The 27,964-nt window shown below is 40.2% G+C and overlaps 1 protein-coding gene across 11 annotated transcripts in view; it reads right to left on the reverse strand.

Moving 5' to 3' along the window:
- Positions 1–27,964, reverse strand: part of TMEM164 (transmembrane protein 164) — a 169,603-nt gene that overhangs the window by 78,069 nt on the left and 63,570 nt on the right. For 6 of the 11 annotated variants that reach the window (XM_032392712.1, XM_032392711.1, XM_032392709.1 and 3 more), the window contains one exon: positions 25,291–25,340. The exons of 1 other annotated variant lie outside the window; for it this stretch is intronic. In XM_032392712.1, the coding sequence (XP_032248603.1) occupies positions 25,291–25,340 (50 nt within the window). 4 more of the 11 variants (XM_032392719.1, XM_032392717.1, XM_032392718.1 and 1 more) reach the window with 4 other exon arrangements.

The raw sequence follows: 27,964 nt of genomic DNA on the forward strand, positions 1-27,964 counted from the left end.
AAAGCTCACAGATGCGTGCCTAAGACAGAGAGACATTACAAGGAGACCCACGAGAACAGCACAGAAGCCCCAAGGATGGTTTTCATTTCCCGCAGTCTGTTTATTACTGTTGCTCGTTTCTACCAATGCCACAAGGATGATGATAACGTGCACTTAACATAATCTGGGCAAGTTATCTAATTAACTGCTTTACATAAATTCTCTCGCTTAATTTTTACAGCCATCTTCTGAGACAGGTACAATTACTTTTCCCATTTGTTGACGAGGAAACCAAGTCCAGAGAAGCAAAGTGGCCTGGTTCATGTCACACATAAGATAGAAGAGCCAAGATTCAAGCCCAGGTTTATCTAACTTGAGACCCCAAACTCTTATATCCCTCTCGCTGCCTGATACCAGAGCCCCCCCCCCCACCCCGCCACCCTCCCTCACAAATGTGACCTCAGGTGGAGAGTCAGAGAGGCTCCTGTTTCCTCCCTTTGGGTTTCAGAGGTCTTTCTACCATCTTATCCATCCCCTGGCCTAGGCGTAATACGCTTTCAGGGGGGTGACCAAGGGGAGAATGCTCTGAGGCCACGTCAAGCAATCACGGTCCTCCAGCACCAATGTGATGTCACTCCGGCCTCCCAGGGCTGGCCAGGTTACCATGCTTTTACAACAGGGTCATTCCAGGGGGCACTCCGTGCTCTGAGAACTGATTGCTGAAGACTCTCACTCAAGCCTCAAGTGCCTAGAGCAGGGGTCATTAGTGGCCATTCCAGGCCCGGCCTAACTCTATCCCTGGGCCTGCCTAAGGGAGGCCCTGGGCATACACAGTCTTGTTTAGCCACAGCCTAAACATTCACCCTGGGAGAGGGAAACATCACATTAATAGTCCAGGTAAAGCTGGACTCCAGTGCCAGGCTTTGCCACTGGCCCTAAAAGAATGCTGGCATTTATACAAAGCCAATTAGCTCTCTGGGCGCCAAAAGTTAAATCGTGAGGATGATGGAATTGATCCCAAGGGCCCATGAAAGGTCAGAAATAGAGAAGATAAAACCAATGTCAAGATTCAAAACAACGAAGAAATTCCCACATAAAGACAAGCCTGTTCTGGGTCCTCAAAATTCAGTTCTACAAGCTACATATATGCCAAAGCGTGGATTATCCCTAATATATAAAAAGGTCTTACACATCAATAATTACAAAAGCATTTAAACATGTATAGAGCATTTCTACATGCCAATCACTGGGTTAAGTAGTCAAATGCCTCATCTGATTTATCCCTCAGTTTTTATTATAATCTTTATCATCTTCTTTAATTTCACAGTTGAGAACATCAAAACACTGAGTGACTACATGACTTGCCACAAATCACAGAGCTAGCAAGAGTCGGAGGGAGAAGTCACACTCAGGTCTCGCCAAGTTTTGAGACCGTGCTTTTGCCACTGTACCCTGCTTTAAATCCAAAACATGAACCACGAACATTATACATGTTCTGTGAGTGTGTGTGTATGAGAGAGAGAGAGAGAGAGAGAGAGTCAGTTAGAGTGTAGGCCAGGTAGGAAAAGATTCTGGGCTGCCCATTGGGAGAGAGGGCCACGCCTAAGGGCAACAGAACCCCCTGGGTGTTTTGTGGCAAAGCTGTCCCCCAATTATGTACCTGCACTGCCCTCTATAGACCCTGAGCACAGCCCAACAGGTAAGTGACTGGCCATATGAAAGCCAAAGGCTTTTGTTTTCACCTTATATCCACCTCCAGCCTACCGCTCAGATTTCTATTGTGTATGGGAAATGGATAATGAGCCCCTAGAAAGTCCTGTGAGAGTTCCCTCATCTGTACAAGGGGAACAACAGTACCCAATTTGTAGGATTGTTACACGGAGTTAATATGTATAAAGTGCTTAGAAGAGCACACGGTATATAGTAAGACTCACATATGTGTTTCATAAACAAATGGTGAAGAGTTCGCCTAAAGCTTCAAGATGTAAAGGGCGGGGAGGGGGAGAAAGGAAATCATGTGAGAGAGTTGAACGGTGAAACAAATTCGAAGTAAGAAAAGGAGTTCCATAGAGAGCAAAAGGACAAGACTGAAGGTCAGGACTGAACAGCACAACTTGGAGATGGACTCCTGCTCAGTTAGTCATACTTATAAATCTCCTTGACAGCTCAAAGCCTTGGCCATTACTATTGTCACAAATATTTTGTCAGCTTTTTTTGTTTTTGTGTAGGAGACCGAGCTAAATTAGCTTAGTTGGTAAGAAACTGGTGCAATATGGCAAATGTCACGGGTTTAATTCTCTTCCGGGTCAGTTCATGCCATTAAATTGAGTTCCACAAACATAAATCAATCCATTACTATGTGTCTAACATGGTTCCAGGTGCTGTAGGGAAAAGGTGATCAGTATAAGACATAGTATCTGCCTTCAAGAAAATAACATCTTACTGACAAGGCAAGAAATGAAATAATGAAAGGAAATGTAGTATAATGGTGAAGAATTCAGGGTTTGGCACAAACCTACACTCAAATTCCAGATCTACCACATTGTGGCTGAGTGACTCTGGACAAGTGACTTAAAATACGTGTGTCAGTTTCCTGAATCATAAAATGGGGCTAGTAACAGTACCTCGCTGAAAAGTTTGTTGAGAGAATTTAATGAGACCATGTAAACCGATCAACATAATGCTTAGGACATAGTAAGCACTCAATACATGGCAGCTACTATTATTCTTAATAAAGCAATGTAAATGAATATCACATTACTATTCAATAACAACAAATGAAGCTACGAAAAATCTTCGTGAGATGACTTATATTTCAATTTAATGCACTTGATTACAACCAAGAACCTAAAAGTATGGAACAGATGGCAAGTTCTATAAGTGACTGGAAAGGCCAATTCATAGAGAGGAATTCTCAAAGGGAATTATAAAATACTTTGAACTGGACAAAAATAAAAATCCAACATATCAAAATGTGTCAGATGCTTATAACATAAAATTTAGATATTAGAAAAAAAAAGAATCATCTCAACTCAGTCATCCAAGCTTCTGCCATAAAAATCCAGAAAACAAGAGCAAGATAAACCAAAAGCAAGCAGAAGGAATGAAACAATAATAGGAGCAATAATCATTAGAAGTAAAAACAAAAACAACAGAGAAAAATCAATGAAACTGAAAGCTTGCCTTTGAAAAAGTCAATACCATTGATAAACTTCCAGGAAGAATGACATGGACAAAAAGAGAGAAAACAGGACTTACCAACATCAGGAAGGAAAGCAGGGATATCACTACAGAGCCCCCCCACACACACACGCCCCCCAGGAACTAAAAGATAATAAGGAGAAACTAGGAACAATTCTACGCACAGAAATTTGACAACTTAGATAAAATGGAGAATTTCCCCTAAAACCACGAATTGCCAAAACTCCCCCAAGATGAAATTGATAACCTGAACAGTCCTATTAAAGAAATATAAAACAGACTATTATTCAGCCATAAAAAAGGAAATCTTGCCATTTGCAACAACATCGATGGCCCTTGAGAAATTACGCTAAGGGAAATAAGTCAGATGGAGAAAGACAAATGCCATACAATTTCGCTTATATGTGGAATATAAAAAACAAAAACAAACAAACAAAAACTGAGCTCACAGATACAGAGAACAGATTGGTGGTCCCCAGAAGTGGAGAGTCAGGGTAGGCGAAATGGGTGAAGGTGGTCAAAAGGCACAAACTTCCAGTTATACAATAAATAAGTGATGGGGGTGTAACATACAGCATGGTCACTATTGTTAATAATACTGCATTGTATATTTGAAAGTTGCTAAGAGAGCAGATCTTAAAAGTTATCATCACAAAAAAATTGTAACTGTGTGGTGATGGATATTAACTAGATTTATTATGATGAATGTTTCAGAATATAAATATCAAATCATAATGTTATACACCTGAAACTAATATGTTACATGTCAAACATGCCATTTTAAAAAACTGAATTTGTAGTTCAAATCTTCTGAATAAGAAATCTCCAGACTCAAATGGTTTCCGTGACTAAGTCTACCAAATATTTATACAATCTTGTCCAGAAAATAAAACAGAAGGAAACATTTCTCAACTCATTTTATGAGGCTATTATCATGCAGATAACAAACCAGACAAATACAGTACAAAAAAAAGAAAGAAAACTAAAACTAAATGAATATCCCTCATGAACACAGACACAAAACTCTCAAAAAAAATTTTAGCAAATCTAATGCAGCAATATAAAAAGAATAAGACTCTGGGGGCGCCTGGGTGGCTCAGTTGATTAAACATCCAAGTCTTGATCTCAGCTCAGGTCTTGATCTCAGGGTCATGAGTTCAAGCCCTGAACTGGGCTCCACACATGTGGAGCCTAATTAAAAAAAAAAGAAAAAAATGAATAATATTCTGTGACCAAGTGTTTTTTGTCCTGGTAATGAAAAGTTGATTCAGTGTTTGAAATTCAGTTAATAAATTCCACCAGATTAACAGTGTAAAGAATACAAAGTACATGATCATATCAACTGATACAGAAAAGACATTTGCCACAAATCAACATCTATTTATGATAAAAAATACCAACAAATTAGGAAAAGTAGGGAACTTCCTCAACCTGATAAAGGACTTCTCAAATAATACTACACCCAACATCATAATTACTGGTGAAAACCTGAATGCTCCCCCTACTAACATCAGGAACAAGAGTGCCCACTCTCAAAATCAATAAGGCACCAAAAATAATAAAGACTGGAAAGGAAGAAATAAAACTGTCCCTATTTGCAACGAACATGATTATACATGTAGAAAATCTCAAAGAGTCTACAAAAAAACTCCCAGAACTGATGCATGAATTTAGCAAGGTTGTAAGGTCAACACATAAACATCAGTAATATTTCTACATAATAACAGTACAAAATTAGAAACCAATTTTTAAAAATATTTTATTTATTTGAGAGAGAGAGAAAGAGAGAGCGAGCAAGCAGGGGGAGGGCAGAGGGAGAGAGAGATAATCTCCAGCAGACTCCGCACTGAGTGGAGAGCCTGACACAGGGCTCAATCCCAGGACCCCGAGATCATGACCTGAGCCGAAACCAAGAGTCGGACGCTTAACTGACTGAGCCACTCAGACACCCCTGGAAACCAATTTTTTTTAAAAAATACTATTTATAATATCTCCCCCCAAAACCAAAATACTTAAGTATAAGTCTAAGAAAATATGTACAGAATCTATATACTGAGAACTGTAAAAAGTTCACAAAAGAAATGAAAGAGGACCTAAAGAAATAGACATACCATGTTCAAAGACTGAAAGGCTTAACATAGCAAAGATGTCAATTCTCACCAAAATTATCTATAAATTCAATATACTTCTGACCAAAATCCCAACAGGATATTTTGCATACAGATAAGCTGACTCTAAAATGTATATGGAAGGGTAAAGAAAGTAGAATAGCTAAAGTAATTTTGTAAAAGGAGAAGAAAGATGAAGGAATCACATTACCAGATTTTAAGGCTTACTATAAAGCTATAGCAACCAAAATAGTACAATACTGGCCAAGAAAAGACAACAATCAGTGAAACAGAATAGTCCAGAAATGGACCCAGAGTGATATAGTAATTTGATTTTTCGCAGTAGTGCAAAAGCAATTCAGTGAAGAAAAGCCATAGCCTTTTCAATAAATGGTATCACAGTAATTTGACATAATATATAAAATAATGCATTGAACCTAAACCTCACAACTTACATAAAAGCTACATCATAAATCTAAACAGAAAATGTAGGGGCTCCCGGGTGGCTCAGTCAGTTAAGTGCCTGCCTTCAGCTCAGGTCACGATCCCAGAGTCCCAGAATAGAGCCCTGCATCAGGCTCCCTGCTCAGTGGGGAGTCTGCTTTTCCCTCTCCCTCTCCTTCTGCTTCTCCCCCTGCTCATGCTCCCTCTCAAATAAATAAATACAACCTTTAAAAAAATCTTCAAAGAAAATGTAAAATTATAAAAGTTTTATAAGAAAACATAGCAGAAAATCTCCATGACCTTTAGTTAGGCAAGTAGTTCTTAAACATGACACCAAAAACACAAGACGTTCAAAAAATGATAAACTGAACTTAGTCAAAATTTAAAATTTCGCTGTGTCAGACACTTTGACAAAAATGACCACACAAACTATAGAATGGGAGAAAACATATGCAAATAACATACCCAACAAAGGACTTTTACCCAGAGTATATAAAGAATATTCATACTCAATAATAAGAAAACAAACAACCCAATTAAAAAATGGGCTAGAAAATTTGAACAGACATTTCACCAAAAAGGATATATGGATGGCAAATAAGCACAGTGAAAGATGTTTCATATCATTAGGGAAATGCAAACTTAAACCACAATAACATACAACTCCTCACCTGTAAGAATCACTAAAATAGAAATACTAACAATAGCAAATGTTAGAGAGACTGTAGAGAAATGGGAACTCTCATAATATATTGCTGGTGGAAATGTAAAAACAATTTGGAAAACAGTTTGGGAGCTTCTTCTAAAGTTTATAAAAAGCTTTAAAAGTTAAAAATACTCTTATCATTTGACCCAATTATCCTGCTGCTACCTATTTACCCTAGTTTAGTGAAAGCTTGTTTACACAAAAACCTTTACACAGCTGTTCACAGCACCTCTAGCCAAAATCTGCAATCAGCCCAGATGCCCTTCAAGGGGTGAATGGATGAACAAATTGTGGTATAGACATACCAATAAAATGTGGTATATATATATACTCAGCAACAAAAATATGAATGAACTCATATATACAAGAACTTGGATGACTCTTAAAGCTGTGTGAATAAAGCCAGTCTCAAAAGGTTACATACTACAGGATTCCATTTTGATGACATTCCCTAAACAATAAACCTATGTGAAGGAGAACTAATCAGTGGTTGCTGGGGTTTAGGGATATGCTAAAAGAGGCCTGTAGGTTGAAATAAAAGGACACCAAACCATCACCCGAAGCCATATAAAGAAATAAAGATCGTGGTAAAGGTAAATACATGGGCAATTATAAAAGCTAGTATTATCTAAATAGTTTATAACTCCAACTTTCTGTTTTCTACATAATTTAAGAGATTAATATGTTTAAAAAAACCACAGTGTGTAAAAACTACTATTATAATTTGGGTTTGTAACTCCACATTTTGTTTTCTGCATAATTTAAGAGACTAATGCATTTGAAAATAATTACTTTATGTTTTGGGGCACACATTGCATAAAGACGTAATTTTGTGCCATCGATACCTGAAAGGGGTGGGGATGAAACTATAAAGGAGCAGCTTTTTGTGTGTTATTTAAATTGAGCTCATATAAACTCAAAGTAAAATGCTATAACTTTAGGATATTAAATGTAATCCCCATGATAACCACAAAGAAAACAGTTAAAGAATATACACAAACAGAAATGATAAGGGAATTAAATTGTTAGACTACCGAAAAATCAACCAAACACAAAAGAAGACAGTAATGCAGGAAATGAGGGACAAAAAAAATTATACAGCATATGGAAAACAATTAGCAAAATTACAGAAGCCCCTCCTTCTCAGTAATTACTTTAGATGTAAACAGATTAAAACTGTCTAACAGTTTTTTCTAAAGGGACTCACTTTAGATTCAAAGACACAAACAGGTTGAAAGTGAAAGGATGGAAAAAGATATTCCATGCAAATGGTAACCAAATAAAGAGCAGGGGCAGCTATACTAATATTAGGCAAAATAGACTATAAATCAGAACAGTTTACAAGAGACAGAAGATATTATTTATTAATAAAACATTCAATACCACAAAAAGATGTAACAATTATAAACATTTATATACTTAACAACAGACCATCAGCATATATAAAGCAAAAATGGGCAGATTCAAAGGGAGAAATAGACAGCTCTACAGTAATAGCTAGAGACTTCAACATCCCACTCTCAATAATAAATAGAACAGCAGAGAGAAGAAAAGCAAGGAAATAAAGGGCCTTTAACCAGCAACAACAGAATTCATTCCTCTCAAGTGCCCATGGGACATTTTCTGGGATAGATCACATGTTAGGCCATAAGTTAAGTCTCAATAGATTTAAAAAGGTAGATACCAGGCACCTGGGTGGCTCTGTCGGTTAAGCGTCTGCCTTCAGCTCAGGTCATGATCTCAGGGTCCTGGGATCGAGCCCCATGTCGGGCTCTGGGCTCAGCAGGGAGCCTGCTTCTCCCACTCCCTCTATCCCTCCCCCTGCTCATGCTCTCTCTCTCTCTCAAATAAATAAAATCTTTTTTTTTTTAATTTAGAAAAGGTAGATATCATACAAAGTATCTGCTCTAACCACAACATGATGAGGTTAAAAATCAATAATGGAAGTAAAATGGGAAAATTCACAAATTTGTGAAAATTAAATAACACACTCTTAAAAAACCCATGGATCAAAGAAGGAATCACATGGGACATTAGAAAATGAAATGCAAATCAAAATCCCAATTAGATACTATCTGACACTATTAGAATGGCTACTACCAAAAAAAAAAAAAAAAAAACCCCACAGAAAATAACAAATATTGGCAAAGATGTGGAGAAATTGGAACTCTTATACACTCTTGGTGGGAATGTAAAACGGTACAGGAGCTGTGTAAAACAGTTTGGCAGTTCTTCAAAAAATTAAAAATGAAATTACCATATGATCCAGCCATTCCACTTCTGGGTATATACCCAAAAGAATTGAAAGCAGGGTCTCTAAGGAACATTTGTACACCCATTTCATAGCAGCATCATTCACAACAGTGAAGAAGTGCAAGCAACTCATAGAACTGTATACCAAAACGTCAATTTTATAGTACGGTAATTAAATTTAAAAATATGTATGAAAAACAAAACACTGAACTCCCCCGGTTTCCACTTTGACAACCACAAAATAAATGGCCTGAGATTCTAAGAAGCCTTTTAAACAATGTTTCTTCACTCTAGTTCTCTAAATTAAAATTTTCTTACATACAGAAAAGTATAAAAAGAGTAAGAACCTCTGTGCCCACCATCCTACTTTGGTCAATTTGAACATTACGGATTCAGCTGAAGCCCTGTGGACCCCTCCTGAATGCTATCCATCCCCTCCACTCCCTAACCAGAGGAAACCTTTATTCAGAAATAGTGGGATTCCTTCCTATGATTATATAGATTTATCACATTTGTATGTATCCACAAACCATATACATTGTTGCTTCCTGATTATCCCATGAAATAAATGATATACTCTCTATCCTTCTGCAAATTACATTTTTCACTCGACACAGCTTGTCATGTTGATAGACACCAGGATCTACGCTCTTTCCCTTCAGCCAGAAGCTACGTTGAGATTTATTTTCCATAACTTGTATTATACAAACAATCAATCTGTTGCCACTAACCAGGGTCCTTCCACTCTGACCTCTTTTCCATCAGCCATTGGCCTGAGTGAGAGTGTGCACTGTTTTTTTTTTTTTTTAAAGATTTTATTTATCCATTTGACAGAGAAAGAGACAGATCAGAAGCAGGGGGAGTGGGAGAGGCAGAAGCAGGCTTCCCGCCGAGCAGGGAGCCTGATGCAGGGCTCCATCCCAGGACCCTGGGATCATGACCCGAGCCGAAGGCAGACACTCAACCGACCAAGCCACCCAGGCGCCCTGAGCGTGCACTTTCTGCCCACCGTGTGAGGCTCTGCAGCACAATCCTGTTAGACAGCAGGAAATGCAGTCAGGATCTCACATTTTTTAACTCACATATCAGAAACCAGGACAAAAACTGCTGAACCTAGGTAGAGATCATGTAAGTGTTTGGTGTGCTGCCCTGATCCTTTCTGGATGTTTGAAATTTGTTCAGGATAAGAGCTGGAAAAGAAAAAAAAAAAAAAAACAAACAAGAAAAGAAACAAACAAGTATAACAAGAAAGTTTGACTGGTTTTGCCTGCACGCACGAAGATAGAAGACTTTAGACTATTAAAGATAGAATACAGGACTGATTGTAACTGGTGGTTTCCCACCTGCTTTGCTCTAGACCAAAATGGGGCACACAACTGCAGAGGCCGCAGAACTTTCTTTTCCTGTGAAGTCCAGACAGTTGGCCAAAGCCCCGATGTGCAAGGCACTCAATGAATAAATGGGGCTCCTTATCTGAAAGCAGTCTACATTCTGAAATTCTGCTTGTTTGAATGAAAACAGTTTTCATTCCCTGGGACCCTAATTCTAACAGCGAGGTGAGTACGTAAGATGGTGAAGCGTCAAGACAAAACTCAGGTTATGTATTTTTAACATTTACTGATTAGTCTGTTAGGATCCATGCTAAGAAATGAACATGGAGCAGCTCATCTAATTGTTACCACCACTTGAGGAAGCAGTTACTATTCATAACATTCTTTTACCAATGAGGAAATGGAGGCTGACACTGTCAGCCTTGCTCAGAAGACTTAAGAGGTGGCCAAACCACAACTATATAACCTAAGTCATCTACTTTCACAGCACCACGTAAGGTTCCTTTAAAACAGTATTTGTCCATCAAACCACAGGTGGAATAACAGGGTGCTGTGTAAATACGTCATATTCTATTCATTTGAATGATCAACTATCAAATACTATGCTGTCATTAGAAATCATGTGCCTTACGGAGGGCACTTGATGGAATGAGCACTGGGTGTGAGATGTAACTGATGAGTCACTACACTCTAGCTCTGAAACTAATAATATACTCTATGTTAATTAATTGATTTTAAATTAACAACAACAACAAAAAAGAAATCATGTGCAGAAGAATACTTAATGACCTGGGGAAACAATCATGGTATATTAACTTTGGAGAGATTATAAATCGTATCTTTGGAGATGCCTAGAATAATCCCAAATTTGGTTTTTAAAAAATGGGTACGGGGGCACCTGGGTGGCTCGGTTGGTTAAGCGTCTGCCTTCGGCTCAGGTCATGATCCCAGGGTCTTGGGATGGAGCCCCGCATCGGTCTCCCTGCTCAGTGGGGAGCCTGTTTCTCCCTCTCCCCTGCTTGTGCTCTCTCTCTCTCACTCTCTCTCTGTCTCAAATAAATAAATAAAATCTTAAAAAAAATAAAAATAAATAAAAAATGGGTATGTACATGCAGAAGCCTGGGAGGACATTATACTCACATGATTACCAGAGGAATTATCAGGTACTCTCATTTTCCACATGGTTGCTTTCTGTAACGTTTAATGTTTTTCTTCCAGTAATGGCAGATGACTTTTATAAAAACAAAATATTTCTATCTCTTCATTACCCACCGCACAGCACCTACGGATCTTGCCCAAACCTCATCTATTATGCTGTACTGCTTTTTTTTTTTTTTTTTTTTTCTGGAATTGCTTTTGCCTGATAATATAGCATCGTAGATATGCCACTTAGCTTCCGTAAGGACTGGGTGGGCTGACAAAGTAAAAAGAGGCCCCAAATGATCAGTCCCCATTCTTCTGCTGAATACTGCCTTCCATGCTTTCCCGGATGGGAAAAGTTACCTGTATCCCCAGCATTCCCTTTACCAGGAGATGATAAACATCCAAACACGTGTTTAAAGCCGAGCAGCCCGAGAGGAAGAAAAAAAAAGAAAAGAAAAGAAAAGAAAGAAAAGCAGTCCCTGCTCCAGAAACCTTCAGAGAGATTTCCTGGAGAGGATTTGGTTGGGGCACTGAGAATACTCAGTCAGAAAATATGGGCCAGGACTGGAGCAGCCAAAGCTCCCAAAAGAGAACAAAATTGAATATGTACACGTGGGAAGAAAGGCAGCTTCTGGTGTGTACGGAAGGACAGGAGGCCCATGAACAACCTGAAAGCATCTTCCCCCTTCTAAGCATTAAGAAAGAATATGTATGGATGCAAGGCAGCAACCTGATGGTTAATGGCTCCTAGGAAAGCAGGCACCAGAACAGCATTCTGCATAAGACAAGAAACTGGTCTCCTTGCATTGCTACTTACTTACGATGGATTTCTAGGTGTCTCTCCCTTTTAACCTGCAGCATTCATACGTAGGGTTTTCTCTCCCTTGCCAAGATCACAGTCTTAATAAAGCTGCTCGGGTCAGAGACATTCTCCCAAACACCCTGTGCAGTGAGTCCAAAGCTAAGCCCAAAAGCAGCTACCTCCCAGGTGAAGGTGCCAAAAGGCTGCTCTTTTGGAGGTCCCAGGGCAGCTGATGTGTCGAGCACTAGAAAAGGGGGTGCTGCGATGGTCAAGCCATTCCGAGACATTAAGACACAGGAGGTCCAACCTGCGCCCCCCTCCTGAACTCAGGACGGTCCCGGTAAGAGGAAGGCTCCCAGCTCCAAGTCCCGCTGTTTAAAAATTTGAAAGTACAGTAAGTGGGATCTAGAAAAAGAGAAGGTCGTGGGGCTCCTGAACTCTCGTAATATCATGTGGCCCAAAGGCCAACAGGGCATCAATCTTGTAACACCAAGATTACATGTCAGGCTGCCCTCATTCCCCTCACCCAGCCCCATGCTTCCCTCACCTACCTTGGCTCACACCCGGCCTACAGTCCTCTCTCCAGCCAGCAACGCGCCCCCTGCTCTCTGCAGCACAGATGAAATTTCATCTCATCTCCTTCAAAATCCTCTCCAGACTGAGTCAGCAGATACTCATGACCAAATAATCCCACTTGCATCACAGATCCACTCTTCTCCTTGTGGACATGAAAATGAGCAGATTTAAGGGTTTCCACTTGCTCATGGGGGAAGGGCCACGGTACACTTCCCGAGGCGGAAGATGTGTGCTAGCTCTCTGCTATGCACTTTTCTTACGGGGCAGGGTAGGGGAAGAGCTCCCTGCCATTCAGTCGGCACCGCTCAGTGACTCACTCTCCGAGTCCCCCCCGACCCTTGCGGCACACACTTGGATAACCAGGCACGTTAAGCCGTGGATGCTCACAAGGCAGCTGAACTGTCTGATCACAACCCAAAGCCAGGGAAATCTTAACAGCCACTCCCTTTTCCTTCATTTGGTCCTTCGAAATACCCTAGCTCAGACAGAGGAGAGTTCCAAAAGGCTGGCTTCCCAGTCCCTTGTGAAACCAAGAATTTCACCCTCTTCAAAAAAAAAAAAAAAAAACAAAAAAGCCAGCAGCCAGGGTGCCAACGAGTAAGCTGAAAACTAAGAGGCTGACTGCACTCAGAGTGCTCTGTGGTGCTGGGATCCATGGAGACTGGGAAGGGGGAGTGAGTGCGTGCCACCACGTGGTGACAACACCCTCCTTCAGCCAGGATAACAGACCCAGCAGAGACCAGGAAAGTCCAAACCACCGCATGCTGGGAGAGGGGGGAGAGTAATATACATGGACCTCGATTTGCTAACTCTGCTCCAAGAACAGCATTAAACACACCAGAGACCTGCTCCCTTGAGCAGATGGAAGACCCCGGTTGGACTTGGAGCTCTTTCAAGGTCTTGGTCAAGCTGAGGGAGGCCAAGGCTGGAGCCAGGAAGCAGGAGCATCCTCTCCACACCGCTGAGAGAAAAGTGGCGTGGGGTCCCCAGAACGGCATTGTTCCCGATGCCGAGGGCCCAGGTCTCCAGCTGACAGGTGAATCCTGATGGCTCAGGAATCGTGGCAAGGAGGGGTGCAGAACCAGCGGACTCTGACTAGTGGCTCCTCTTTTTTATCCAGTGAGTCTGCTATGCAGAGTTAATAACTAAAAAGCTAGGATTTTCTTTTTTTTTTTTTTTAAAGATTTTATTTATTTATTTGAGAGAGAGAGAATGAGAGAGAGCACATGAGAGGGGGGAGGGTCAGAGGGAGAAGCAGACTCCCTGCCGAGCAGGGAGCCTGATGCGGGACTCGATCCAGGGACTCCAGGATCATGACCTGAGCCGAAGGCAGTCGCTTAATCAACTGAGCCACCCAGGCGCCCTAAAAAGCTAGGATTTTCTAGCCCCAAGAAGAGAGCCCTGCATCTACAGGAGGTCCTGCCAGTCACCAAGAAGGAAGGCCTTGGGAGTGCAAAATCCCTGATCTGATCCTTACGCCAAAAAGTGTGACTATGAACTCTGTGTCTCTCCATCCCTAAAGACCATGGGATGATGTCACCACAATGAACCACAGTTTTCCAGAACCCTGCCCCATTCTCACTAAGGTATGCTTCAACAGTGGCACTGTCCTGCTGGATACATTTAATTTCTTCCTCACTCCCTCTCTTTCCGTGTACTAGATTTAATTGCTCTAAACTCAGGGTCAGCAAAATACGGTCACCCTGTTATGTTCTGGATTTTTTTTTTTTTTTGGTGTGGTAAAATACACATATCACAAAATTTACCATCATAACCGTTTTTAAGTAGACAGTTCAGCGGCATTAAGTCCATTCACATTGTTATACAACCATCACCATCATTCAGCTCCAGAACTTTTTCATCTGGTCGTCCTGTGTTTGTAAATAAAGTTTTATTGGAACACAGCCAAGCCCATTCACTTAGGTACTGTCTATGGCGCTTTCACACTACAAAAAAGTTACATCGTTAAAACAGAGATCATATGGCCCACAACATTCAGAAAGTTTACTATCTGGCCCTTTACAGAAAAAGATTGCCGACCTCTGCTCTAAACTAAAATGTGCACTGAATTTCTTGTTTAAAATAGCACTTGGCTGGGACGCCTAGGTGGCTCAGTCAGTTAAGCGTCTGCCTTCGGCTTGGGTCATGATCCCAGGGCCCTGGGATCGAGTCCCGCATGGGGCTCCTTGCTCAGCAGGGAGCCTGCTTCTCCCTCTGCCTGCCACTCCTCCTGCTTGTACACTCTCTCTCTCTGACAAATAAATAAACAAAATCTTTTTAAAAAATAGCACTTGGCTAACATCCAATAACACAGCCCCTCCAGCTTCCTACTAAAATTCCTACAAAAAGACAGAAAAAGGTAAAAAGATAAAAAATTAAAAAATAAAAAACCCCAGATCACTGAAAACTTAGACTGATGGTCATCCTATTACGAGACTCTGGAAGAAATCTCCACTACCAATAAGGCTAATGCTGAAATGAGGAGAAAAAAAAAAAATCTGTGGCCAACACACGCAGCAGAAACCTGAAACAAGACAGGAAGACACTGAGTCCATCCTGTCACTGTCGGCCTCGTGGCTTAGAAATCCGGTAACCAGCACGCTGGACAGTCATGCCTCCACTCCAGGACTACAGCTCGCAAAGGAAATCAAACTGCTCGATATGCATCTGGAGACTGACCCTTATTCCCCCAAATCAAAAGGCCGGAAGTGATGGCTTTGGGGCTGGCGCACTGTGTCCTGGGAGTGGGAGTCCGCCCAAGTAGAACTCAGGTAGCAGTGTGTGTGGGAGGTTGTAGTCTTTCACATACCATATCTGCTCAGAGTATCAAAGAACCTAGTGGTAGGGGTAAGGGATTCCGCCCAGGTCCGGCAAGAACCCACTTGATGAAGCTGCTAAGCACTGGCAAACAGGCTAGAAGCCATGGACCTGCCACCAAGAGAGGAGCTGAGAAGGGCTTCTAACCAATACCAAAGAGAACATGATAATACTCAAAGGCAATCCAGAGACCCTACCTTGGACAAATAATAAATAAATCCTCCTTTGAATATGTATAAACATACCCAAAAAACAGCATGGTTCCTACAAGAGCCTCTGGGAGCAGAAGTGCGTATCATTCTGAAGACTTGGAGGAAGCGCAAAAGTCTGAATTTAGTGTCTGAACCAGAAGAAGTATTTTACAAAACTGCATCCTCAGTAGAATCTGAGAAAACATGGACTCGCTGAAACAGGTATAGAATGCCATCAGAATAAAGCATATTGAGAAGGAGGGGTGCCTAGCTGGCTCAGTCGGTGATGCACGTGACTCTTGATCTCGGGATCGTGAGTTCGAGCCCCACGTTGGGTGCAGAGATTACTTAAAAAAAAATACTGAGAAGGAAAGACACCAAACTGGGGAGAAAAGATAGAGCAGCAAAGCAAGAAAGAATCAGAAAGAAATGAAGACTGCAGCAGCAGAAATAAATATCACATTGGAGATGGCAAAGAGCAAAATCAATCAAATTCGTAGTACAGAAGCCAATCCTGAATCTCTCCCAAGCATGCAGAGGAAAAGGAAAGCTGACCCTAGAAATCCACAAAGGTTGTTATTAGGAAATCTATTAATTTAACATACCAAATGGGGAGGTCAAAGGAGAAAACCCAAATGAACCTCTCAACAGATTCTTAAAAACCATTAGCTAAATTAGCTACATTTGACAACCATTTCTGATTTAAAAAAAAAATTTAGTAATTTAAGAATAAGAGAATTCCTTAACATTATAAAGGACATCCAATCTAAACCAACAACCTTCATCAGAATCAACAGCAAAACACTAGAAACATTTTCATTAAAATCAGAAGCAGGGAAACAATTCCTGCCAGTATCACTATTATTTAACATTGTCCTAGAAGTTCTAGCCAATACAATCAGGCTTGCAATGGGGGGTAGGGGGAAGTTTCACTCTTTATAAGGAGATAAGATTACCATATGGTTGTTGATACCATTAATTTCCAAAATAATCCAAGTGAAGCAACTGAAAAACTATTAAAATAGTTAAGCATGGTGGCCAAATATAAAATGAACATGTATAATCAAAATCTTTCCTATGTACCAGTAATAACTACTTTGAAAATATAATAAATAATAAATAAATTATACCATAAACTACAAACTGTCCAGGAATGACCCTGATGAGAAATATGTGGGATTCACACATGCATGCGCCCACCCTTAAAGAACATAAAAGAAAACTTGGATACATTAAGAAATTTACCACATCTTTTCTTATATGTACAGACTGTATTATAATGATGTTAATGACATTTTAGGTTTAAAGTCATTCCCATCAAAACTAATAGAATTTGAGATTTTTATTTATTTATTTATTTATTTATTTGACAGAGACAGTGAGAGAGGGAACACGTGCAGGGGGAGGGGAGAGGGAGAAGCAGGCTTCCCGCTGAGCAGGGAGCCTGATGAGGGGCTCGATCCCAGGACCCTGGGATCATGACCTGAGCTGAAGGCAAATGCTTAATGACTGAGCCACCCAGGTGCCCCAAAACTAATAGAATTTGAAGAAGAATCTGACAAAAAGATTCTAAGTTCCTTTGGAAGGAAATAGTGGTTCAGACTAGCTAAGAAAAACGTGGGGGTAAAGTAACAGGCTACGAACAATGGCAAAGAGAAATCTGGCCTGCTAGCTGTTGCAAAGATGAGAGTATGAAACTGGTGAGGGACCCAACAGAGACATCAACAGAATAGTACAAGCCCCCAAAATAAATCCTAGCATACATAAGAATTTAAGTACACAACAGCAATAATCACAGGGAATGATTATTCAATAAACAGTGTTCCAAAAAATGACAATTTGAGGAAAAAAATATAAAGTATTATCCCTACCTCATACTACTCACAAAATGAATAGCTAAATATTTTTTTTTAATAATTAAAAAACCAGATTGTCGGGGCGCCTGGGTGGCTCAGTTGGTTAAGGGTCTGACTCTTGATTTCGGCTCAGGTCATGAACTCGGGCTTGTGAGATCGAGCCCCGTGTTGGCTCCACACTCAGCGTGCAGTCTGCTTGAAATTCTTTCTCTCCCTCTCCCTCTGCCCCTCCCCCTGCTCTTTCTCTCTTTCTCACTCTAAAAATAAATGAAAAAAACAAAAAAACAAAAAAACCAGGTTGTCTACCTGATCTTTGAAGGGGAAAACTTCTCAGGCGTAAAAACACCAGAAGAAATTACCATGGTCTGAAGGCAGCTTGGAAACCAATCAATTTGTCCAACAAAAATGTCAACTGTATATCAGAAGCATGATCAACAAGTTAGAATACAATCGGGGGAAAACACTTCCTGCAAAGTTGATAAAGGATTAATACTCTATATATGGATGATTCATGCAGATCAACAAGAAGAGAAATACCCCTATGTAATAACTGGGCAGAGAACATGAAGTGACAATTCAGAGAGGAAAATATACAATGAGTAACTGGCATAATATATATAGGTTTGGGATTTTCTATAATGAAATTTGAAGGGAAGAAAACTGAGGAAAATGGCAAGGAGAACCCACGAGTAAGATGGGTGGGGTGAGCCGTGGAGTACCTGGCTACGCTGTAACAAGGCCCCCCCTCCACTCCCTTAGGTTTGAAAATGGGTGTCTTATGTATCAAGAACCTGTGATCGTTCTTGATACATAAGATGAATGGAATAGATGAATGGATAGAGAAGATACAGTCTATATAGACAACGGAATATTACTCGGCCATCAAAAAGAATGAAATCGTGCCCCTTGCAACAACTCGGATGGACCTAGAGGGTATTATGCTAAGTGAAATAAGCCAGTCAGAAAAAGACAAATATCATATGACTGCACTTATATGTAGAATCTAAAAAGCGAAACAAAGAAACAAACCAAAAAAAAAAAAAAATCAGAAGCAGACTCATAAATTCAGAGAATAAACTGGCGGTTGCCAGAGTGGAGGAGGGTAGGGGGATAGGCACTAGAGGTGAAGGAGATGAAGAGGTAGAGACTTGAAGTTACAAAATAAAAAAGTCACAGGGATGAAAAGTACAGCATAGGGAACATAGTCAATACTATTGTAATAACTCTGTATGGTGACAGATGGTAACTACACTTAACCCCGGTGAGCATTTGTAATTTACATAATTGTTGCGTCACTATGTTATATACCTGAAACCAATATAATATGTCAACGATACTTCAATTAATCAATTAATTAATTAATTACAAACCTGCGAGGCAGGCTGGTTCATATTATGGGACTGGGTATGTGCGATCAAGGTGATTGAGACAGGTAACTTTTTTTGAAGTTCGTAGCAGGATAGTACACACAGAAGGGTCTCTAAGAATATACAGGTTTTGATCAAACCTGAGTGAGAGGAAGAATTCTGTGGCCTGGATATCGAAGGTACCGGGATATGGTTCTTCAGGGAAGAACCACTCAAAACAGCCAAAATGAGTAAAAAGAAAATGGCTCAGATTCAAAGAGACAGAGAACAGTGCTGCAAGTCCACACACAACACAACAAGCAATTCGGGTGCTGCTATACGAGCATCCACAGAGATGAGGAGCCAAGAAGAGAAGGGAGTAGAAACCTTCAGAAGCCAAAAGCTTGCCAGGCTGGAATTCTAGGAGTTAGAGATACTGGCGATCAAAAGAGCACCATGCCCAAGGTTGCTGTGATGGTGGGCCAGGTAGCAACCCCTGCTGACCTCAGCTCCGTCCTCTGCATCCATGCTTGCTGCTGAGAAAGCCTTTTTTAGCTGCAGACTTAGCCAGTCGCATGTCAACTGAGGGGCACATAAATGAAGCACTCTGGGACCCAGCCAGAACACTGGGGAGCTGCCATTCCCTCTTGTCAAGTGCACCATGGGAACCCTGTGGAGAATCCCGCCCCCTCCCCACCCCAAAAAGAATTGCCAGCCCGTGCCCAGCATGGGGCATGCGGCCTCCTGGGCACACCATACCCCTTTCCTGCGGCGTCTGGGCACGCCTCCAAGAAGAACACGCCAGCCCCTGCTTAGCTGGGAAGCAGACAAACTCATGCTTGGCTGGCACAGCAAAGGGCCAATAGAAAAAACAAGAGATGGGGATACAGTGCTAGTCAATGCAACCTCCAGAACATACTGGCATAAAGACCACAATGGTGCCCATCTGTGTACACTGAGATTGGTGCAGTGTTCAATAGGATGCTTCATGGTTCTACCTCCTAAAATAATAATAGAACAGCAAAATAGCAGAAAACACCGAGGTCACTTCAACTTCCCGAGCCTCCGTTTTCTTGATGTAACTGGGGATACAATTTCTGCCACCCACATAGGTTTGTTGGAAGAATTAAATGTGATAATCCATGTTAAGTATTTCCCCCCATGCCTAGGCACACAGTAAACCTGATTATGAGCATTAGCAGGAAAGGAAGAAGGGAATCCTGGGGCGCCTGGGTGGCTCAGTCGTTAAGCGTCTGCCTTCGGCTCAGGTCATGATCCCAGGGTCCTGGGATCGAGCCCCGCATCAGGCTCCCTGCTCCGCGGGAAGCCTGCTTCTCCCTCTCCCACTCCCCCTGCTTGTGTTCCCTCTCTCAATGTGTCTCTCTCTGTCAAATAAATAAATAAAATCTTTAAAAAAAAAAAAAAAAAAAAAGGAAGAAGGGAATCCTGGTTCTGCCACTCTGTAATGTTAGGCAAGCTATCCAATACCTCTTGGCCCCAACTGCTTGATTTGTAGTATGAATAACATAGTCCCTATCTCACAGCATTATTTGAAGGATTAGATGAGCTCATTTAAGACAAAGTACTTTGAAAACAGTAAGGACCTATACTAAAGTAAGGTGGAGTTATTATCTTGAGAACTATTTTCTAAAATACTGATTTTTAACTTCACACTGCCTGTCGTAATTCAACACAGTGGAATAGTACGCACCCATGAAAAATTAGGTGTATGATTAAAAACTTGGATGGATCTGCAAGGAATTATAAGTTAAAAAAAAGGCCAATCCCAAAGGTAACATACTGTATGATTCCATTTATATAGCATTCTTGAAATAACAAAGGTTCAAACATGGAGAACAGATGAGTTGCCAGGGGTCAGGGACAGGATACAGGTGGGAGAGTAATGAGAGTGGCTCTAAAAGGGCAACAGGAGGGGCGCCTGGGTGGCGCAGTCAGTTAAACATGCAACTCTTGGTTTCAGCTCAGGTCGTGATCTCAGGGTCATGAGATCGAGCCCCACGTTGGGCTCCACACTCAGAACAGAGTCTGCTTAAGATTCTCTCTCCCTCTGCCCCTCCTGCTCATGCTCACTCTCTCTCTCTCTCTCATAAATAAATCTTTAAAAATTTTTTTTAAAAAAAATAAAAGGGCAACAGGGAAGACCCTCATGGTGATGGAACTGTTCTCTACCTTGACAGTGCCAATGTCAATATCCCGGTTGTCACATTTTAGTACAGTTTTGCAAAAGTTACTACTGGAGGAAACTAAGTGAAGGGTACATAGGATCTCTCTGTAGTCTTCTTACAACTGCATCTGTATTATGATATCATATTCATTATATTATATAATTATCTCAAAATATAGAAAGTTTAATTTTAAAATGATGTGGATGATGAGTTTGTAATAAAATGGGGGAAAACATGATATTAAGTAAATAAAGCAGAATAGAAAATGAGGATTAAAGAAGGCAAAAGGGAAAGGAATAAATACACACCTTTTGACCGTGTAGATATATAACTATATATATATAAGATATATATATATCCAAAACCAGGTTCTATAAAGCAACCAAAAATAGATCAAGTACTTACTAACCTGACTAAAACTATAAATAATGAAAACACAAAAACAGACAAGATTAAACCCAAGAAAGAAGACATGACTACAGATGAGGAGAGAGTTTTTAAAATTATAAAATAAGAGACTACTACATGTTCCACTGAATTCATGGCAACAAATCTGAAAACTCAGAAGAAACAGGTAACTCCCCAGTAAATGATAAATGACCAAAATTGACCCAAGGATCTGAATAGATGAATTACCATAGAAGACACTGGAAAGGTGGTTAAGGGTATACCAACTGAAAAAGGCACTAGGACCAGAGGAGCTTCACAGTTGAGTTTTACCTGACCTTTAAAAAAAAACACACACACACACATAATTTCTAAAAACAACAACAACAAAAGAAAGGAAAGAAAAATAATTTTTAAAAAGGTAAAAAAAATTAACATGTAATTTCTAAGGGTAATTAAATTATTCCAGGCCAGAGAAAGAGAAGTGCTCTGCAATTCCATTTTAATCCTTACACCTGATGAAAAGAATCCCAAAAAATGACTCCCATCTCACATATGAATTTTGAAGCAAGGGTTCTAAACAAAGGATTGACAAATGGAATCCAGCAATGCATCAAAATAATATACTGTGACCAGCAGGACTTACGTCAGTATATAAGAGTAATTCGAAACCAGAAAATTTATCCACATAACTCACTGTACCAAAAACTTAAACAGAAAAAAAAAAAAAACCCATACTCAACAGACATGAAAAAGCATTTGATAAAATGCAGGAACCATTTTCTTTGAAAATATCTCTAAGTACATGTGGAAACTCTTCACATGTAATAGGGCTATTTAACCAACACCAACAGCAAATATGGAGAAACAATCTCCATTTAAAATCCGTTTAGACACAGTGGCCCACCGCTCCATTTTTATTTCACTCTGAGTTTCAAGCAAAAGAAAAAAACCGAAGAAAATTACTGGTGTAACCATCAGAAAGATGGAATAAAATAAAAATAAATTTTACCAAAACTAACAAGAGAAGATGGCTAGATATGAGGACTACTGTTAAAATCAATAACCTTTTTCTAGTCTAGCAAGAAGCACTTAGGAATGGAAAGGTGAGCAATATTCAACTCATAATGGACAGAAAAGCTATTAATTCTTCAGGAATAAATGTATCAAGAAAGGCATAAAACGAGATCTGAACAGATGGAAAAAAATACCATTTCTTGGATTAAAAGAGCTACATAATTTTAAAACATCAGTTCTCACAAAACTGAAATATACATTTAATGCAATTCTAATTAGAATCCAAATAGGGCTGGTGGGGAGGGTTGAATAAAAGTGATCTTCAAATTTACATGTAAGAAAAAAAATGCCGATGAATAGACAAGAAAAATATTTTTTAAGCTAATGTAATCAAATCAACATGATTTGAGTGCACAAACAGACAAACAGATGGAACAGAATAGAGAATCCTTGCATGGATCCTCATATATAAAAAGTTTAATAGGTGACAAAAATGGTAGTTCAGTTCACAGGGGAAAGTAGGGATTATGTAATATATCATGCTACTACAACTAGTTAGCCATCTTTAAGAAAATCATCTTAACTAAAACTGGGAACCCAGAAGCTGTAAGAAAGTAATCATATTTGAATATGAAAAAATGTAAAAAAAAACACATAGAAAAATATACCATCAGCCAAGTCAGCACATACAGATTTGGGAAAAATATCTATAATAATGCCGATAGACAAAGGGCCAATATCCAAAATATACAAAGAAGTCTTACAAATTAAGAAAACCTAAGCAACCCATAAGAAAGGGGCAGATGGTATGAACAGACAATTCAAAAAACAAATTTAATTGGATAAAAAAATACTGAAATTCATTAGTAGCCAAGGAAATGTATCCATTAAGTTGTCAAAAATTATAAAAGAATCGTAACACCTTATGCTGGTATGGATATGAAGAAAAGAATAATCTCATATATTACATACAAATGGGGAAAGTGAATTGTAACAGCCTATTTTTGTATATCAGTATGGAAATATCTATTAACATAAATATGTATATTTATATGTAAACATTCGTGTGTGTGTGTGTATGTATAAATTGAAAGCACCAGTATTTAAGGGCATATACCCAATGATGTTGATTTCAGCATTGATTATAGTGGCAGCAATATGGAGAGCATGAATATAAACATTCACGAATAGAAGAGCTAGGAAAACCTGGCTGGCTCAGCCAGTGGACCACAGGACTCTTGATCTCAGGGTTGGAGGTTCGGGCCCCATGTTGAGCAGAGAGATTACTTAAAAATAAAATCTTAAAAAGGAATGAGAAGAATGGCTAAGTTGTGCATCCATGAAATATTTTGCAGCTTTGTAAAGGAATAAGGTATACCAATAAACTTTGATAGATCCCCGTGAGATATTGTTGAGTGAAAAAGCAAGATGTATTGCAGTATATATAAGATTCTATTTTTGTAAAACAAGCAGTGAACAACAACAGTAAAACATTCCAAAATCCCTGTGCGTGTGTGTACACCTAATGAGCGTGGAGAAAAATCTGGAAGGATACATACTGGTTTGGTAACCTGCAGGTGTGGAAAGGCAGAGGTAGGAGTCAAACAAAACAAGGACAAAAGAAAAAAAATAGAACCACTCTAAAAAAAAAAAGAAATTTAGCAGTCATGTTTATGTATTTTCATATGCATACACATATATACAAATTGAGTTAAATTTAGAAAAGATACAGTAAGAATCCTAAATATGATCTCTGCTTCTTAAAAAAAAAAAAAAAAAAGCAGTAACCAAAATTATTTCTTGGTGGTAGATTAAGGGTGATGTTTATTTTCTTTTTTGTGTGTCTCTGTATTTCCTCTAATGAGAATTGTTACTTTAATAATTATGAAATAAAACCAATAAATGTTACTTTAAAACATTACACTGAAAAATAGAGCTCATTTTGGGAAATGAAGGGAGGGAAACAGGGTTAAATAGCCTTCCACTTAGGAGCTTTTCAAGTACAAGATATGTGAAATCAGGATCCATTTGCCCTCATCCAGCAGAAAGTTACTCACCTAAGGCAAGAGACTAAGTGGCTATTCCAAGGAGCTGTTCGAAGCAGCAAATGGGGTATATTTCCCCCTATCTAACACTTTAATGACTTAAGTAAATCAGAAAGCCATTTACACCACTCTTCGATTACCCAAGGATCTGCTGGGCCCCTTACTTCCTGTCTCCTCTGCTCAGGAACAGCTCCAAAATGGGGGCCGGGGAAGGGGCAAAGAGATGGAATTAATTTGGTCAATTTAGCTGCTCATTAGCAACTCCAATAAAAAGGCTTGATAAGCGAGAGGGTCACAACTTGTGGTTAAAAGGAGGGTTCTGGGACTCTCGAGAATTTCCTTTAAGCAAACTTGCCTTCAGATAAACGTGATTTGCCTGCAGTACACTTTAATGGATTTGATGCTTGCTATTTTTAAGAAAGTCAGGACTTGTAAAGGTGATTTTTTCTTCCCCTCACTTTAATTTGCACTTTAAGAGAAAAAAAAAAAAACCACGGAAACATAAGAACAAAGGTCTTCAAAGTGAAGAATCAGCTCCTCAGGGAAGCGGGACCACAGGGCAATGATTCTTGAGAGGAGGGAAGCCGTGTGGCCCCCAGCATGCTCTCGAGAGAAACTGCAGGAAGCCAGCAACCTTCCAAGGGAGCAGGACTTGGCCATAAACCACCACCACAAACACTCACTAAAAAGGACTTGTCAGGGCTTGACCAAAGCCAAATCTCTGCATATAATATCCCCATGTTTCACTGGGCCTCATAGACTTTTGTTCCTTGGGAAGCCCAGAGACAAAGCGGGGGCAGGCCCAAGATGTTCACATCAATGTGCTCATCACCCTTGGTTATCACAAAGACAGAACATTCGGAATAGCAATGGCAACAGAGCAAAAACCAATTTTCCCTTACTTGAAGACGACGATAGCCCCAGGACATGGAGGGCAGGCCAGGAGAAAGATCTGCAATTAAAAAAGAGTTAAGTATGGTTATCAAGAGCAGTACTGGACACGGTTAGACAATGTTACTTCAATAACAACAGTAAAATGATAATAGTAATAATAAATAACCAAACTCTAATATGAAAAATGCAATATAAAAACTTAAAAAGGCAAGCAGGTGGTTTTCCAAACCTGTTTCTGTTTGCACAGGCATCTAGGTGTGTGGACATTTGTGTGTGTGTGTGTGTGTGTGTGTGTGTGTGAGAGAGAGAGAGAGAGAGAGAGAGATACAGTGGGGGAGAGGGAGAGGGATAGAGAGTGAGGGAGTGTTTGCGGGCAAGATGGAAAAAGCCTTTCTTAGGCCTTTTTTTGGCCTCTAGAACATTTCCTCTTAACCTCTAGAACAAGACTCAATTTTTCAACTCTTCAACATCAATATGATATAGTAGCCAGTCTGAGAAGCTTTTAACCCAAGACAAACAAAAATGTATTCCATGAATGGGACCAAGTACATAAATGCCATCTGGTTTGCCTCCCACGGGGAAGGGTGGGTTAATCAATACCCAGCACTGCCAGATTTAGTAAATAAAAACACAGGAGGCCCAGTTAAATTTGAATTTCAGATAAACAGCGAATAATGTTTTTGTGTAAGTATGTTCCATGCAATATTTAGGATATACTTATATAAAAACATTATTCATTGTTTATCTGAAATTCAAATTTAACTGGGCCTCCTGCGTTCTATCTAGCAACCCTACCAATATTGCCATGCCCAGGCTCCAAGCCTCCCTTTGATTTTGAAGGGGAGCAGAATTTGCCACCCTGAAATATGTCTCTTTGGCATAAGGGTTATTTTAGGCTGATTATTTTTTTTAAGAAACAATAGACATAGGAAAAGCACTGAAAAGTGAGAAGTTACCCTTTTGTAGGAGACATTTACAATCCTAAGGGAAATCTCCATTTGTGAGAATGCCCCCCCCCCCCAAACCAGGAAAAGAAGGATAACTCAAACTCTAGACACTCTTATCAATGGAGAAGACACTGACCTCAACCTGCATAATAACCTTACCCTTGATTACCATGCTTTTCCTGGTCCCCTCCCATAACTGGCCTTCTGCCCTACCCTACCCCTACCACCCAATGTCTTCCTTTTGTCTCTAGGCTAGAGATGGTATTTAAGGTGGTGGCTTGGGCCTTCAGGGAGTTACTCAATTTTCCTGGGTCCCTCCCATGTCTGCAGGAGGTATACATACTATTAAACCTCCATTTGTTTTTCTCCTGTTAACTGGTCTTTTATTACATTGTCGGGAGGCGGGGAGGTCTCAGTCAAGAACCTAGAAGGGGGCACCTGGGTGGCTCAGTTGGTTAAGCGACTGCCTTCGGCCCGGGCCATGATCCTGGAGTCCCGGGATTGAGTCCCACATCAGGCTCCCTGCTCGGCGGGGAGTCTGCTTCTCCCTCTGACCCTCTTCCCTCTCGTGCTCTCTCTCATTCTCTCTTTCTCAATTAAATAAATAAAATCTTTAAAAAAAAAAATAAACCTATAAATGGAATCTTTCTTTCCAAAAAAAAAAAAAAAAAAGAACCTAGAAGGGTAGAGGGAAAATTATTTTTCCTCCCCGACATTTGATTGGCTTGACCATGACCAGGTAGTTCTACTCTTCTATTCTCCTCCCCAGGGCAAACCAAACAAGAAGAACCTTGTCCTTCTAAGAGTCAAATCAGTTCCATGCTACTTGGTTTGACCTAGGCCTAGGTTATAGAAAAACTGCATCTGTATGACCTTCATCAAAGCACTGGTTCTCAAGAGAGACAAAGAAAGCCCTTCAGAGCAACTGGTTGAACATGCAGATTCCTGGGCTCCCCCATTAGGAATGCTGACCTCAAAAGTCTGGGACTCCAGGAATCTGCATGTTTAACAAATGCCCCAGGAGATTCAACCACTCCTGGCAGCCAGATATGATGACTGCTTGACCTTGGCCTGGACTACTATAGGAGTCAGAGACATTCAACAGGACTAAGGATTAATGAAAGAATGAAACTCATATTTGTGGAGTTCCTTCCTCTACAGTGATTTAATGGTGTGGTTTACAAAGTCATTGATGTGTGTCCCTATCTTGCTGTGAGCATTTATTAAAATAGGTTATCTGCTCTGGGGCGCCTGGGTGGCTCAGTTAGTTAAGTTGGCTGCCTTCAGCTCAGGTCATGATTCCAGGGTCCCGGGATCCAGCCCCCCGTCGGGCTCCCTGCTCAGCGGAGAGCCTGCTTCTCCCTCTCCCTCTGCCTGCCGCTCTGCCTACTTGTGCTCTCTATCTCCCTATCAAATAAATAAATAAAATCTTTAAAAAAATAAGTAATCTGCATTACGCACTTGTTTGGCTCTGTCATGTGTATATTCTTTAGCATTTGGCTCTTCGGTTCTCTCAAAATCTACATTTAGAAATAAAGGGCACTATAAGGAAAATCATTACAAAGAAAGACACCTGCTTGAATCCCTACCAAGAGGAAGAGAAAGAAGAATGGAAAAGAGAAAGGGTCTTGAAAGGAATGTGGCCAGGAGTCCATTACCCGCAAAATACCTGATTAGAGAACCCAGCCAAGGAAATATCCACCAAGAACAAGCCTTTCCCCCTGTGGATCAATTT

The sequence above is a fragment of the Phoca vitulina genome, unplaced genomic scaffold, assembly GCF_004348235.1.
Source record: "Phoca vitulina isolate PV1807 unplaced genomic scaffold, GSC_HSeal_1.0 scaffold69, whole genome shotgun sequence".
Lineage (NCBI taxonomy): Eukaryota > Metazoa > Chordata > Mammalia > Carnivora > Phocidae > Phoca > Phoca vitulina.